Here is a 17,317-nt window from a genome sequence, read left to right on the forward strand (position 1 = left end):
TAAGGGCCATCATCAAAATAAAAACCTCTCCTTCTAAAAGGCAACAAATTCTAGGGAAACCATTTATCCCAATCAGCTGACAGACATTTGACCGACTCCTCCCAACCAATCATAGGCTAAAAGCCAGAACCATCCCACTGAGAACAAACTGGTTGAATCAACGTTGTTTCAACGTTATTTGTCAACGTATTGTGATGTGGAATCTACGTGGAAACTAAAAATACATTGAATTTGAAAAAAGTAATCAACTCTTATTTTGATGGTAAAATTTCAACCACAGGATTATGTTATCATGGTAACCAAATTGCAACATAGACAAACATTGTATAAAATATGTTGAATTTGTACCTTAAAAACTACGTCAGATCTTCAACGTTATATCCACTTTCAGACAAAAAACTATAGGCTGGGCAGCACTTCCTACAAGAGAATTGATCTATCTACAGGGTTTAACTCCATCCAGGGTTTTAACTGAGCCCAGCCCTGATAAAGTTTGATATTGGTCACTGACTAATACCAATGTGATATCATGAGAATGATTGTTGAGAGATCTCCACTTAAAAACAAAACAGATGTTTTAAAAACAAAACAGATTCACTGTTGCTATGGAAGTCATTCCAAAGGGCAGGTTTAACAGAGCAAAATAAACGGACCAAATCAGTTAAAGAATAGGACTAAATCAAATCAAACTTTATTTCAAGTGCATTTAAAGTTTGATTTGATTTAGTCCTTTTCTTTAACTTAGATTTTTGGTTGAGATGGAGATGTAAATCCAACATATCAATTATTCATTTGTAGACAAACTGGAATTAAAGCCAGACGACATCAGCAGAGAAGAAACTATCCAACAGAAGATGCATCTCCTTCAAATGTTATTATTTGATTGCATTGACAAGCAAACAGATTTCAATATCACTTCTGAAATACAATACTTTTAGCCTATTAACAAGTTAACAAATGATACAGTATGTTGAATTCCCATCTCCAACTCAGCCAAAAATCGAAGTGAAAGAATGGGATTAAGACGGTGGTTCAGATGGAACTATCCAAGCAGAAGACACATCTCCTTCAAATGTTGATGTTGTTTGCGTTGTCAACCAACCACAATTCAAAATGACTGTTGTAATACATTAAATAGCCTAAATATAACGAAATATCTTACAAGCTAATGTAACATTAAACCTTAAAATGAGTAACACATCCATGGCCTCATTTTGAGGTTACTGTAACTAAAATGTCTTCTTATGTATTCATAAAAAGAATGCATAGGTCGTTGCAGGTTGGTGGAGATTTTTACAATTGCTGTAATAATCTCGAACAGCATTAATCACTTGCACCATATATTTTTTATGTAATTTCAACTGCAGCCCAAGTTGTTCGGTTCTGCAATTAGATGAAGCACAGTGATAACACATTAATCTGTTGTATTAATACAAAACAAAATATCTGACATTGTATTCCCTTTTAAACTTAGTTGTGCTTTTAAATTGTTGAAAGTGCAGTGATATACTGTACATTTGGGTGACAACTAAAAATAAGACATTGTTTTTCCATTGGAATTTGGTTGTGATTTTAGATGGTTGAAACCATAGTGATACCACATTGGAAATTCAACTAACTTTTGGCTGTCTTTTTGACTGTGTGAATATAGGTTGTAATCTCATTGATCAACGTCTCAACCAAATGTTACCAAGTTATCCACATTGAAATGACGTGATGTGCCCAGTGGGATGTGAAGTCCTGGGGATGATGAGTTTAGACCAGAGAGAGTCTTCCTCTCTCCTCTCCCTGCCTCCAGACGGAGTTCTGATGATGAATCTATGGCCGCAGTGTGTCTGTGTGTCTGACACTGTGATGTATGTAGGCCTGGTCCGTCCACCCCCCCCTCCCCTCAGTGCTGAGAGGACCTGATGATGAGGCACTGCCTCGCCTCCTGCCTCAGTGGGATTTCAGACAGAGCACACAGACCAGACCAAAAAAAAAAAAATGAGGAATACTCGCTTTGGCCATTGATTTTCACTGGGGGCATTTCTAAAATAGCCCATCTGACCTTTTGGGCGAATGTTTCTGAATGGAGGAAACAGGGGCGCTACACACGTTTGGCCTTATGCCTTTTGCTATCTGCCTGGGCGGTACTGAAGGCTGAGGGGGAAGGGGGATGGATTAGGTTGAGGTGGAAACTGGAGAGGTCTGATAGAGGCCACATGGGGCCAAGGCTGACATCACACTACCAGAGTATGTGTCTCTATCATACAAATGCTATCATCCCACTCTGACTGGGTGTAATTCACCTGTAAAGCGCCTCAATAAAGTTCCCCAACAACACCTCACTGTTCCCTCCCAATATACCACACCTGCCTTAACAAACAAATCAGGCGCCAACTCAATTTCAAACACATTTCTTGGAACAAGTATATAACTGTCATAGAAAATTATTTTCGGAGAGAGGGGTGGCAGGATTGTCCACCCGTCTGTCAGTCACCTGGAAGAGCAGCTCAGCCTCATTATCCTGATGAAATTTGTGCAGATGTGCTGAACAAGGAGCCGCCACCGACAGACTCCCTCTGTGGTAACCGTGGTGACACAAACAGCTAGCTCTGTCCCCTTGAGCCAGTAAGGTGATGAAAACCAGAGAGGCACAGGACTGAGAAACGATGGCCATTAAGCAAAAAAAAAGAGAGAAGGGGGGATGAAAAAACGTAGAAAAAAAATTCCCCCTGTAGTAGTGTCATCCCTGACTGTCGCACTGAACATTACATAAAGTAACAATTTCACCCCCCCAACCCCCCTCTCTCTGCTCCTTCTGAAATTCTAAAATGAAAATGAGAAGTGCGCGTGCCGCGTTTCTTTCTCAGGAGATAATCTGGCCTCATCCAGATGATGAGCGGCCTGCCACTTAACGGGGAGGAGATCCACTTTGATCACACCGCCCCGGGGCGAACCTATCGCAGCACAACCTATTACACTGCCTCATTTGCATATGCAGCTAGGGCTTATGGGGAGGCTGAGATCTAGTCTCAAGGTTCTAAACGAATGAACAGAGCCAAGGAAAGGCATCACTTCACCTCACACTGGTGTGGTGGTAGTGTAAGATCTCTTTACAGAGAGCAGAGTGGAGAGAAGATCACCATTTTAATGTCCATAGCATACCATTTGGAATGCATGTCCAATACATTTTTTCATACTAAGTGGTACACTAGTATGGACATAGAATTGGAATGGGGCTAAGCAGCTCTATGTTGCTAGAGATCTACCATGGTCTACAGTGCCTTCAGAAAGTATTCACACTCCTTAACTTTTTCCACGTTCTGTTGTGTATTAAAATGTATTAAATTGAGATTTATTTAGTCACTGGACTACACATGATAACCCATAATGTGAAAGTGTAATTATGTCTTTAGAATTTTTTACAAATGAAAAGCTGAAATGTCTTGAGTCAATAAGTATTCAACCCCTTCGTTATGGTAAGCCTAAATAAGTTCAGGAGTAAATATTGCATACAATAATAGTGTTTAACATGATTTTGGAATGACTACCTCATCTCTGTAACCCACACTTACAATTATCTGTAAGATCCCTCAGTCAAGCAGTGCATTTCAAACACAGGTTAAACCACAAAGACCAATGAGAGGAAGGAAACCGATCAGGGATTTCACCATGAGGCCAATGGTGACTTTAAAACAGTTACAGAGTTTAATGGCTGTGGTGGAGAAAACTGAGGATGGATCAACAACATTGTAGTTACTCCTAAATATTAACCTAATTGACAGAGTGAAAAGAAGGAAGCCTGTACAGAATAAAAATATTCCAAAACGTGCATCCTGTTTGCAACAAGGCACTAAAGTAATACTGCAAAAAATGTGGCAAAGCAATTACCTTTTTGTCCTGAATACAAAATGTTTATGTTTGCGGCAAATCCAATACAACACACTACTGACTACCACTCTCCATATTTTCAAGCATAGTGGTGGCTGCATCATGTTATGGGTATGCTTGTAATTGCTAAGGACTTGTGAGTTTTTCAGGATAAAAAAATAAATTAAATGGAGCTAAGCACAGGCAAAATCCTAGAGGAAACCTGGTTCAGTCTGCTTTCCACCAGACACTGGGAGATGAATTCACCTTTCAGCAGGACAATAATGTAAAACACAAGGCCAAATATACACTGGAGTTGCTTACCAAGAAGACAGTGAATGAGAGGCCGAGTTAAACTTTTGACTTAAATCTACTTCAAAATCTATGGCAAGACCTGAAAATGGTTCTCTAGCAATGATCGATAACCAATTTGACAGAGCTTTGAGAATTTTGAAAAGAATAATGGGAAAATGTTGCGCAATCCAGGTGTGGAAAGGTCTTAGAGGCTTACCCAGAAAGACTCACAGCTTACCCAGAAAGACTCACAGCTTACCCAGAAAGACTCACAGCTTACCCAGAAAGACTCACAGCTTACCCAGAAAGACTCACAGCTTACCCAGAAAGACTCACAGCTGTCAGGTGCTTCTATAAAGTATTGAGTCATGGGTGAGAATACTTATGTAAATGAGATATTTCTGTATTTAATTTTCAATACATTTGAAAACAATTCTAACAACCCGTTTTCACTTTGTCATTATTGGGTATTGTGTGCAGATGGATGAGAAAAACATTATATTTAATCCATTTTGAATTCAGGCTGTAACAACAAAATGTGGAATAGGTCAAGGGGTATGAATACTTTCTGAAGACACTGTAGCTGTACAGAGTGTTTATGCTCTTACTCTTTCTTTCAATAATCACAAGTCATTTTTTGCTCTTCCGGTTTCAACATACGTCAGTACATCAGGTGTCGATTAACATAAACACATACCAACTTCAGCGTATCCAAACTATTTCACGAAATTAACAAACCGCAAAGAAGAAGAGTGGTCTACTTTTTGGGATCTACATGATCCCCATATATAAATGTGTATTTGTTTAGAAAATTGGGAGACTAAAACAACTCAATTTAACAAAAAAGCACAGTCTCTTTCTACTTTATTTTTGATATTTCCCATTTGTGCGCCTACAGTGCCAAAGCCATTTCAATGTTTTAAACTAAAATGTATACATAACTGTGACAGTAAACATATTTCTATCAGCCTTTACAATGCAAATGGCTCTACGGAAAGTGCTATGGTGAATATTAAACCAGTACTCACAGCACCGATAGGCTCCCCCAATCTATCTCTTTGAAAGAGCCATGTACAATGAACAGCAGTCTCCAAAATGTTATTGGGAGCCAGAAAGAGAGAGGGAGAGAGAGAAAGAGAGAGGGAAAGAGAGAAAGAGAGAGGGAGAGAGAGAAAGAGAGAGGGAAAGAGAGAAAGAGAGAGGGAGAGAAAGAGAGAGGGAGAGAGAGAAATAGAGAGGGAGAGAGAGAAATAGAGAGGGAGAGAGAGAGAGAGAGAGAGAGAGAGAGAGAGAGAGAAAAGAGGAGGAGGATCTCTTTGGTGTGGTGTCTCTGTTCTATAGAAACCACTTTTCCAAACGAGACGGACTTCAATCAGCACAAATAATTCCTACAACTTTTTAAGTCAGACCTTTAAATGGCATTACATATGTAGCGAGGCATGAAAAATGTATGTGTTGAAGTCTTGGGAAAATGTCAAGGGTAATGATCTCCAGCACAGCGCTTACCTCCTTAGCTTTTTGTTTCAGCCGAGCCTGCTCTGGGTCCTCTTGCCTGGAGCGACTCTGCAGAGTTGGGGGGGGGGGGGGGAGACACACAGGTTAACAGCTGGTTTAAGGACCCCCTCATCTGTTGCAGCCAGCACAAAAATAGTACAAAATGGGAACAGGATACAAGGTGTCAAGGACATCGTATTTGGATTCATAGAAGTGCAATTGAGAGCCCGAGGCCAGTGCCCTTTAAACCTGCGCCAAATCCCACCGTAAATAAGCTGCTGGAGGGAGATTCTAATCAAAGGAGGTTATTAAAAATTCTGCGCGAGCCAGCAGAGCACACAGGGCCGGGAGAATGTGCTCAAACTCAGAAAGTCACAGGTACTCTGTCTGTCTGTCTGTCTGTCTGTCTGTCTGTCTGTCTGTCTGTCTGTCTGTCTGTCTGTCTGTCTGTCTGTCTGTCCGTCCCTCTTTTGTTCCAGTGCCATTGCTGTGTGTGTGTGTGTGTGTGTGTGTGTGTGTGTGTGTGTGTGTGTGTGTGTGTGTGTGTGTGTGTGTGCGTGCGCACATCTCTCTAGAGTCAGGACCAGAGTCCACAGTACTGGAGCGCCACTGTAATTAGTCAGTGAGAGCTGAGCTGCCTGTGCAGCTTGTACCTGTCTGTGTGAGCTGTTAACCACAGGGCTTCCAATTAACCATACAGGGACTCTTCTAAAAGCTCACTGTTAGTGGAACCCTGCCAGATCACCACACTATCACAGTACTAGCCTACTGTAGCTATCAGAGACGCAGTGTACTTTTCCTATGAGTCTATGAAAGACAGATAGATACACTGTTGAATGCTCCCGCAGTTGTATTGTACAACATGTCGACCCGGAGGTCTTTGTCTATACTATGGTAATACAGGCAGCCAACAGTGCTGCCATAGCAATGGGAAAAATTCTATAAAAAATCTACTTCCTGTTTAACTAGCATAAATCCATTTAGCTTGAATGAAGGTTAGGGATATGACTAGTAATGGTCCAATGTGTCTTTAACATTGCCTAACCTCTGTAAGAGCATGGTCATCCCGGAGGTGTTAAAGACTACTTCATTAATATCTCTGAACGTGATGCTCCTCCTGATGTTTCCCTTTTCTACTATAAGCAATCAAATGCTATTTGCCTTCAGTGGTGCTGGAAAACAAGAGTCTAGCTACCCGTTCCCTGGCTCCCTCCCTCCATCCCTCCTTCATGAACATATGCATATCTTGCCCTACTCCTTGCTAATTGGCTTTAAATATATCAGGCGGTTCACGTACTGGTCGGTGTCTCAACTAAAACTAATGCATTTGCCCTCCAGTCGACCGGAGCATCCCTGAAGACCTGAGTCATATTTTAAATGGACGGAGGAGTGGGAGCGGAGGAGGGGATTATTTTAGTAGATTCTTATTTAAGAGATCAAATTATAAGGCAGCCCCAGTGTGGAGCCTGGCTGTCAGCGGGGAGAAAACAGGGACAAAAATGGCCTGTTTACAAAGGGCCATGGTGGTACTGCCATGCTTTACATCTACTCTGTCAGCTCAGCTGTCCTGACCTCTCTCTCTCTCTCTCTCTGTCTCTGTCTCTGTCTCTGTCTCTGTCTCTCTGTCTCTCTGTCTCTCTGTCTCTGTCTCTCTCTCTCTCTCTCTCTCTCTCTCTCTCTCTCTCTCTCTCTCTCTCTCTCTCTCTCTCTCTCTCTCTCTCTCTCTCTCTCTCTCTCTCTCTCTCTCTCTCTCTCTCTCTCTCTCTCTCTCTCTCTCTCTCTCTCTCTCAAGGGAACAGGACACACAGGGTGCATAACAGTACAGTGGCTGGATGCTGGATCCACCCTCACTACTGTTTGAATACACCAGTTAGATACTGAAATATACTGTAGGAAGTGTAGAGTGGAAATGGACAGATTAAAGTCAGATGAATTAATGTGCCACCCTCCTATGACATAATAATGAGCCCAGACAACACATATTGCATATTAGCTATACAAAAGATTTGTTCAGGTGTGATAAACTGATGTTTAGTAAAATGTACTGTCATATACTCCTTCTAAAGACACGTACAGTTAGGCCCTGAGATTGTATATTTTTTAAATAACAAAATAAAGCTTGGTGCTTAACAGCTTTGCTGTCAAGGCAGTAGTTTCCTAATTACCAACAATAAAAGTGGCAAGGCGGGTCATTGTTCATCAGTCTGACTGTTTCTAATGTCCTGCATGGCAGGCAGGGCCATAACAATGCTGTTAACACAGGGAAGTGATAATGCAATCAGCTGTGGGACATTGTCTCTGTTGAAGATGTATTAAATGAAGCAAGCTTCTCTCTAATGTCTCACCGTGGGGCATTTCCCTTCAAAACACATTCTGTTGGTGACAATATTTGAACCTTTGCATCATACTGTATGTCTAATGAATTATGTACCTGTCTTCTTTGATAGATTGTATGAAGTATGTGATAACTTATTCAAGTCATTTTACAATCTTATACAAGTTAAGTGTGTGCAAGAAGTGCTTACACCAGTCTCAACAGCCTGAGTGTGACTGGATGGACACACATGAGTGTGCAGAGGCTGCCTAGATGCAATTCATCTGTTCTGAGACTCTGTAAGGCTCTCTGAGGCTCCCCTGCCCACTACTGTTGAAGCTGGTTCTCCTGAGTACTGAGATGGCTGACATGACACGCTTTTAGCTCTGGGCGTGTCAGCGGGTATGTGAGGAGGATCAGATCAGAGGACTGTATAGAGTTCCACAGTGGTTCCTCTGCTTGTTGTGTTTGGGGACAATGAGAGGACAAAGGAGCCCTAGAGCGAGGGGGCGGGAGAACACACTGAGGGCACTCTACGGAGGACACACTCGGTTTCATCTGTTAGCTAGAGCCTGGGCAGGAACAGCGAAGACACCACACTGCCCTAGACACTGACAAGGAACACACACCACACCACAGCACAGCTAAACACTACCTTACACACCACCTTACACACCACCTCACACACAAGTAACACACACAATAGCAACAGAACAACAGTCCCTACACTGGACTTCATGGTATATTAGGTAGGCTTGGAAATGGGGTAACTGAAACTGGTAAGACTTCAGGGTATTGCTAAATTGGGCTAAAGATCAGGGTGGAATGTGAAAACACTTCATTGATATATGCCTTTATAACAACAAGGAGACTAGGACTTACTTTAGCTGCTTTGAGTAGGATCTCTCTCTCCTGTTCATCCTTCCTCTGCTTCTCTATCCTCTCCAGCTGCTCAAAGAACTTTAGCTGCGACCGCACATCTGCCGACTGCTCATACCACTCCTCATCCTGCAGAGACAGAGAGGGAAAGAAAGAAACAGAGAATGAGTGGAGGAAAAATAACTTAAGATCCTAAGAAGATCTCATTTGAACCACAAGTTTGGATAAACATATTACTACAACTTTAGACACCTCGTCTCTCTCAACCACCAGTTTGGATAACTAATCACAACTTTTCTTTGTTTACACTATCACCGCTTCTCGTTGTGTTAAATATGTTGTTCTGCACTTGGGAGATGGGAAGATGAGACAAGTTTCAGAAGGAAAACAAAGTTTGTGGGTCATCAAAAAGTGAATATGACAATTGTTTATTCCCTGTGTGTGTCTCTATCTCTCTGTTCTCCCCCAACACCCTTTATCAGTTTCTCTAACTCTATCTCCCTGTCTGTGGCGATGTGAGGAGCTGGGTGGCAGAGCAGAGCACAGAGTGGAGTGACATCTGAGGGTTTGTCACCACGCGCACGTCTCTCTCATCCTTCCTCCCTCCTTTGTTCAGAGCTGAGCCTGCACTCCTCTCCTCCTCCGTAACTCAGTCGAGCCGTGCTCTCTCTTTCAGGCCGCCCGCCCGGGTTGGTTTTTTCGCTGATGTCAACAGAGTGGCTTCACAGAGACGAGGAGACTTCACGCTTCTAACACGCCTCATTTCCAAACCGCAAAAAAGACTAATCAAGACAGGGACAGCTGTAGCCCACCACCCCTCTCCTCTGCCTCACATACACACAGGAAAACAGCTTTTCAAAGTTGCTATGTTTTTTGCTTTATTTCTTTTACAAGGAGCAGAGTTGAATTGACTTTATTGTAAACCAATTAAATGTGGTTACATTGCTATATTCAAGGCTAAAAGTTAATGTCACCCATGCTGGTGTGCCAGACAGAGGCCTGAAAAAGATCTACCAGGTATTTTTCAAGTTTTGAAGAATATGTTTCTGTGGAAACTGTGCTATCGTGTTTATCACTTAAGTGTAAAAAGCGCCCACCTCCTCATAGGTATGTCTGTCTCTAGCATGACTACTTACCTTACCGCCGTCCATCCTGTGCTGTGCAATGGAGGAGACCTTCTCCAGCACAGTGCGGAGTCGGGACTGGGTAGCGTGGGAGATGAAGTTCACCGCTTCCATAGGAACCTCTGACATGCCAAACTTCTTAGCTTAGGGTCAGACAGACAGAAGGACTCTAACATTAATACACGCTGATCTCCCCAAATCCCAGTCCGAAAAGGCTTTTCATACTACTGAACCAAGCTGAGCCGAACCGAACCAAGCTGTAATGAGCTGGCCTGGTTCCACATCCACCATAGTTGTTGGAACCATGCTAAAAAGGACAAAGCAAAACATCTGAGCCAGCACAGTTTGGTTTAGGTCAGGACGATAGTGTGAAAAAGGTATTCGTTTAATAATGATAAAGCTCTGTCTAGACGTTTTACAGTTCTAGTGCCATGTTGAGAATAGTATCCAAGTATGAACTGCCAAGCTCTTACTCTGCAGTCTTTCATGTGTGTAGCTGTAAACAACATTGGCCAAACTTAACTTTAAAGGTTTTCTGGCAGTAAACAGTTTGTGAAGTCATAATTCAGAGGACAGAGTTTAGGATCTGTTTTTCTTCCTTTTTAATATTCCATTAACAGAATGTTCTCTCTGGTACACTTTTAAGTAAACCACACCAATTATTTAAATCAGCCGTACTGTACATACATCTTTTCCCGGTCTAACATCTTGAAAGGATCGAGATCCGTATAAGCCTGATAATTAGTGTGAAAATTCTAAAACATTTTCTCTGGGTCGTAAGCGATGTCAAAAGGTAAAATACTAAAGGCTTCCACTCTCCTACAAACTCAGATCTTTAAGGCACAGAGACAAAGAAAGCCAAGTTCTCTATGAAAGAAATACCTTCCTCAATGTACAATGTAGTCCACACCAGCCCCTCACTTAGGACTGTAGGAGAGTCTAAACAGCATTGAATTGCTTTAGTGTTAGTTTTCAACCACCTTAACAGGCTTTATTTTGTACTGTTTTTACTGGTAATCTCATCTGCCCTTAAAAAGAGAAAAATGAACTTTCTGCACTGAACACGAGTGAGTCTCTTTGGAGTTGAGTGCTTCTGTATACGTCTCTGCAGAATTGGACCTCTGAGGTACCAGTGCACATTTACTTTGAGAGGCTATTCTAGAGAACTCCAGCTGTGCATATGTTCTAGGCCCTGGGAGTCAGAAGGGAGTTGCTGTTTGCGGTTTCACAAATGAAACTGGCCCACGGCTCAAGGACAAGCCTGAAGAACGATGGGGAGGGGGAGAGAGAAGAGAGATAGAAAGAGAGAAGGGGGTGAGAGGAGAGAGAGATATGGGAAGAGATAGAAAGAGAAAAAAGGAGAAAGAAAGAAAGAAAGAAACAGGGAGAGAGAAACAAGCTCCTCTCCTCCCAATCTGTGTGTGGACATTCTGAAAGACACAGGGTTCCCTGGTCCACACCGGGTCTGAATCTACCCTGCCCCGCTGTACATCTCCCTGTCCAGTGGTGGCAGCAGAGAGCAGAGAGGGAAGCATGAAGCAGAGGGGTGAGTCAGGGCTGTGTACCACTGTGTGAGGAGGACCACATCCCCACTAGCCTCTGATTGAGCCGAGTTGGCAGGCTGGGGAGCCTCCCTTGGTTCTGCTGCCAGCTGAGAGTTCTCCACAGCCCATCACTGACACAACAAAGCCGCCCAAGTGCCACTTCCCCAGCAGGGGGCACCATGGCCTCCCACCCACCCGGCCCCCGCACAGCACCAAGCCCCCAGAGCAAGATTTACATTTTTAACCCCCTCCTCCCCAAGGCGACGGGATAACAACCTCACCAATGTACTGTCTAACAGCACATGACCTCTGGGCCTCATTGTCACTGTCACTGTGGATACTTAATTGAGGTAAAACAAGAAGAAACGTCTTAGTGCTAAAACTCCCTGTTGTGCTTGAATTCTGTTCTACTGTGTGATTTATAATGCAACGTGTACTCAAGACTTAGTTGTTTATGGTAATATATATCCGTGTATCATCTCAGACTCACAAATAGGACAGTATCTGAATGTGGAGATCCAATCAAAAGACAGAAGAAGAACAAAATCAAGTCTTGTAACTCTCTTCCTTCAGTCCACAGGACAATCTGACAAGCAGCCTTCAAAAGACAGCTCTATAAAGTATTTATGTCAGGGCCTGGGGTCTAGTAAGTTCAGACAGACACTGAAGAATTCATTAAAGGAGGTGAAAGAACTGTTAAGTGCACCAAGTTTAAAATGAGGGAGGCCAGAAAGCAGCGTCTGCTCCGGCCTGCAACATCCCATCAGGGGAAGTAAATCAAACTGTCTGTCTTTAGTGATGACACTACAGATGCACAAACAACAAGGAGAATAGAAGAAAACACAAAGCTAACAGATAGATTTCATCACACACACACACAGACAGGAGTCTGGCCTATATTTTCTAAACCAACACACGTTTGAAGGAACATGATTCTGTTTGGTACACACGTTCATGAATAAATTCAAGATAAATCTGAAGATAATAATCACTATGATGAAAATGAAGATCAGCGTCATTGGCAACACTTGATGATTACGGAATTATTATTATGGAACTGGAGATAATACTAACCGTGAAGACAACGACACTGTACATGATTCCACCTCAATTCTCTATCACTTAATGACTTTAAAGACATACTGTGTATGCAACTTCTATTGTTCTACTGCTGTGAACAAGGCCTCATCATCATACACTGTAGAGGTTTCTCTAGTGAGGGTGCCATCATGTACTATAACATACTGTAGTAGTGTTCTGTCCGTACCTGTCTCCAGGATGCGTCTGTGTAACAGGCCCGGGTGAAGGAAAGCCTCATCTTTACAGGAGCGGATGTGTGTTCCCACCAGCTCAGAGTTGGTGGCCAGGATACGGGCGCTCTCTTCATTCAGGTTCACCCCCGCCATGGACGCCACATCGTTAATGTCATCATCATCCCTGGAAACAAACAGATGGAGGATTCATTTTTTTAAGGGCTCTACAGATGTAGTTTGTTTTTGCAAACTTGTAGTATATTTGAGTTTTAAAAAGGCATCTAAAGTTGTCATTTCCACTTGTTTTGCCCTCATGAAAAATGTATCAACCCCTACAAAAATGTCAATGAATTATAATCCAGATAATAATTCAAATGTCCTGTTGCTGCAGGACTATTTTCCTGCTGTAGCAAACTGGCTCAAATGAAGAGCCTACATCTGTACATTAGCTCTTACAACAATGTCTGTATAAAACAATACTATATGTCTCCTTTTTACAGTATTAGTTTGCATGTCCCTATAGACAATTACAGGGCTGTTCCTGTGGAAAACTGACTCTGATTTTCTCATTTCATTCAAGGTGCAATCGTACAGGGAATGTAGTGTATGCACTTACATTGTCATGATTCAGAGGTGTATAAGCTGCTCATAATAATACACTATTTTAATGGGTTTTATTCCATCCAGAGTCCATTTGAGTCAGCTTATAGTAGGATTGACAACGTTTGGATGGCGGGGAGCTGGGTAAGGATGCACAGGAGGATTGGAACTGCTGTGTGATGAATCTAGCAATATACTAATATCAACAAACACTGTATACAGACCACTCTGCTGAGAACAGCAATATCATCCAGTACTAGTCCAGAGGAAATATCCACCACCATTTTGATTCACAACACGAGCTGGCTTCTCAATACATTGTTCATTTTCTTACATTTGAGCTTTTTTAGAATTCATACTTAGGTTTGGATCAGTAATATGTATTAGATATCGTATTTGAGGTAAACAGTAACAAGGTGATAAAGGACCAAGAAGACCCATTGAGGTCAAGGTCCTCCACAAGGATGACCATCATTACAAGAATGGGATGTCTGACCCAAACAGTTCACCTTTAATTTTAGGTGTTGGGTGAATCTGAAATTGACAGTCGGGGGGGTGCTAATGTAACCGATGTGAAAATGCTAGTTAGTTAGCGGTGGTGCGCGCTAATAGCATTTCAATCAGTGACATCACTCGCTCTGAGACTTGAAGTAGGGTTTCCCCTTGCGTTGCAAGGGACGCGGCTTTTGTGGCGCGATGGGTAACGATGCTTCGTGGGTGTCAGTTGTTGATGTGTGCAAGGGTCCCTGGTTCGAGCCCGGGTTGGGGCGAAGAGAGGGACGGAACCTACACTGTTACACTAATGACTACTGTACCCTAACAGGGGAACGAGTGCTGTGGTAACCTGGTTGTGGCTGGCAATGCCCTGAGCTGATCATCCATGGAAATACTGCCTCCCTCCTTCGCCCGCTGGGCTGGAGGAACCACTGAGTGGCGGTGACAGAGAGCACAGAGAACCATAGAACACACACAGGGCAGCCGCTCCCACCCTCCCTTGCCGCTCCCTCGCCCACTCCATCACCTCCCCTCTAAACTATTTGACGTTCGCACCGCCAGCAGCCGCTGGTTCTGACCGTCAGTGTTGCGGGGCCACGCACGTTGATGCTGCCTTGTTCCCTAGTCTCTGACCGCAGCGGGCAGGCGTCCGTGTGTGGGAACACATCGCCATCGTCAGCGGCAGGCATCGCACCCCGCTGATGTCTTCCTGTTCCTCTGTAAGGCCACAAGCACCTATATGAGTCCTGACATCCCGGCAGGAGGTTGACAAAGACGATTAGAGCTCCTTCCAGCACCAAGAGATCTCACTAGACCCTCTACTCACCCTGCCAGTCCCAGTCCTACTCTCTCTGAGTCTAATAATGAACCTCCATGTAGAATCTACCCAACAACACTCCATAATACAGGAGATTACACTATGTTATTATTATATCTCCTCTCCTACTGTAGGCTATACACCTTCATCTTCACCACCGTCATCTTCATCAACACCCAACACCCTGGCCTCCTAACCTCATTATCCATTAAATAAATAAACCTTACATAAATCATCATATGTAATGATGATTAACACAAAGTTACACAACACAGCTAGTGGACATGGACATGCTATGTTGTTATGCAAATAACTCCCTTATTCCTGATTCTTAATAGCACAGCTAGATGTCTCCTGTGTTTGGGTGGGGGCGCTACAACCAAATGGAAATGCAAGACATGGCTGACATTATAAGGAGGGAATTAGATATGAAACGCACAACAACAACAAAAAGACTCCTGAAGGAATGTACAGTACCTTCTCCTCTCACTAATAAAGGTGAGATATAATTAGGTTCCACTATGGAGGAAAAGACACCTCTCAATGATTGGTTTGGCTTTGCTGCGGGACATGACACCCAGAGAAACATGAATACATATGCATGTATTTTCCATATCAAGACTGGATGGGAGAGAGGGCACGCCATAGGTGGGGAGTTGGATTGCTCTGCCATTTAGAAGGAGCATGTGTATGTGTGGAATGGGAGCATCCAGTCAGGGTCCAGGATCCAGGGCCAGACAGGGATCGTCTCTGATACCTCCCCCCAGAGAGTGCCCCCTGTGCCAAGGTAGGGGTCGTCCACCGAGCCATCTGAGTGACTAACACCCCTGAGACCCCTCCATGTAGCTAGTCATACCTCACAGTGAGTGAGACACACACACACAGTCACACACACAGTCACACATACAGGCTCAGGCCACTACAGCTTCCTTAGTTCCTCAATGCGCCAGACCAGGCAGGACACACAGAGAGGGAATGTGCTTAAACTACAGTACACTGGCTTTGATACATATTGGCAGCAGTCAGCGTTGTCTAAAGCGACAGACTGTAGTGCACTTTAGACAACGCTGACTGCTGCCAATATGTATCAAAGCCAGTGTACTGTAGTTTAAGCACGTTCCCTCTCTGTGTGTCCGGCCTGGTCTGAACGTGAATAAGCTGGATGGGGGCCGGGGTAGAGGGACGTATGCCCCAGACCAGACATAGAGTGGAGGGGCAGGAGGATTTGGGGGAATGATGGTGAGCTCACCGCTGGCATTTTAACCTTTATTTAACTAGACAAGTCGATTAAGAACAAATTCTTATTTACAATGACGGCCTACCAGGGAACAGTGGGTTAACTGCCTTGTTCAGGGGCAGAACGACAGATTTTTACTTTGTTAGCGCCGGGACTCGATCCAGAAACCTTTCGGTTACTGGCCCAACTCTCTAACCACTAGGCTACCTGCCACGGCATTGGGCTGAGGGGGCGACGTCTGAGACGGCTGAGGGCTGAGAACTAGGGGATGAGGGCCGGCTGTGATTAAAGCGGATGTTGGGTGTTTACAGAAAGCATGGAGGGAGAGACCAGCTGCTTCCACTCAGCAATGTAAAACTACACTGTCTGTCTGTCTGTCTGTCTGTCTGTCTGTCTGTCTGTCTGTCTGTCTGTCTGTCTGTCTGTCTGTCTGTCTGTCTGTCTGTCTGTCTGTCTGTCTGTCTGTCTGTCGTCACCACCACCACAGAGCACACTGGAACTCACATAACAACCCAGCACAACCCATCACAACACAGCACATCACTACACAGCACAGCACATCACAACACAGCACAATGCAACACATCACAACACATCACATCAATGCACATCACAACACAACGCAACACATCACATCGCAACACATCACAGCACAATACAACCCATCACAACACAGCACATCACAGCACAACACATCACAGCACAATACAACCCATCACAACACATCACATCACAGTACAACACATCACATCACAGCACAATACAACCCATCACAACACAGCACATCACAGCACAACACATCACAACACATCACAGCACAATACAACCCATCACAACACAACACATCACTACACAACACATCACAGTACAACACATCACATCACAGCACATCACAACACATCACAGCACAATACAACCCATCACAACACAACACATCACAGTATAACACATCACATCACAGCACATCACATCACAGCACATCACATCACAACACATCACAGCACAATACAACCCATCACAACACAGCACAATACAACCCATCACAGCACAATACAACCCATCACAACACAGCACAATACAACCCATCACAACACAGCACAATACAACCCATCACAACACAGCACAATACAACCCATCACAGCACAATACAACCCATCACAACACAGCACAATACAACCCATCACAACACAGCACAATACAACCCATCACAACACAGCACAACATCACAACCCATCACAACACAGCACAATACAACCCATCACAACACAGCACATCACAGTACAACACATCACAACACATCACAGCACAATACAACCCATCACAACACAGCACAATACAACCCATCACAGCACATCACAACACAGCACAACATAACATCACAACACAACACAACACAGCACATTACAACACA

The 17,317-nt window shown here is 43.6% G+C and overlaps 1 protein-coding gene across 2 annotated transcripts in view; it reads right to left on the reverse strand.

The window, feature by feature from the left end:
- The window catches only part of LOC106587565 (transcription initiation factor TFIID subunit 4), a 93,347-nt gene that overhangs the window by 37,352 nt on the left and 38,678 nt on the right, over positions 1-17,317 (reverse strand). For both annotated transcript variants that reach the window (XM_045708205.1, XM_045708206.1), the window contains exons 9-12: positions 12,772-12,941; positions 9,973-10,103; positions 8,840-8,965; positions 5,656-5,712 (exon numbers count right to left, since the gene is read on the reverse strand). In XM_045708205.1, the coding sequence (XP_045564161.1) occupies positions 5,656-5,712; positions 8,840-8,965; positions 9,973-10,103; positions 12,772-12,941 (484 nt within the window). The remainder of the gene's footprint in view (positions 1-5,655; positions 5,713-8,839; positions 8,966-9,972; positions 10,104-12,771; positions 12,942-17,317) is intronic.

The sequence above is a fragment of the Salmo salar genome, chromosome ssa26 (genome assembly GCF_905237065.1).
Source record: "Salmo salar chromosome ssa26, Ssal_v3.1, whole genome shotgun sequence".
NCBI lineage: Eukaryota > Metazoa > Chordata > Actinopteri > Salmoniformes > Salmonidae > Salmo > Salmo salar.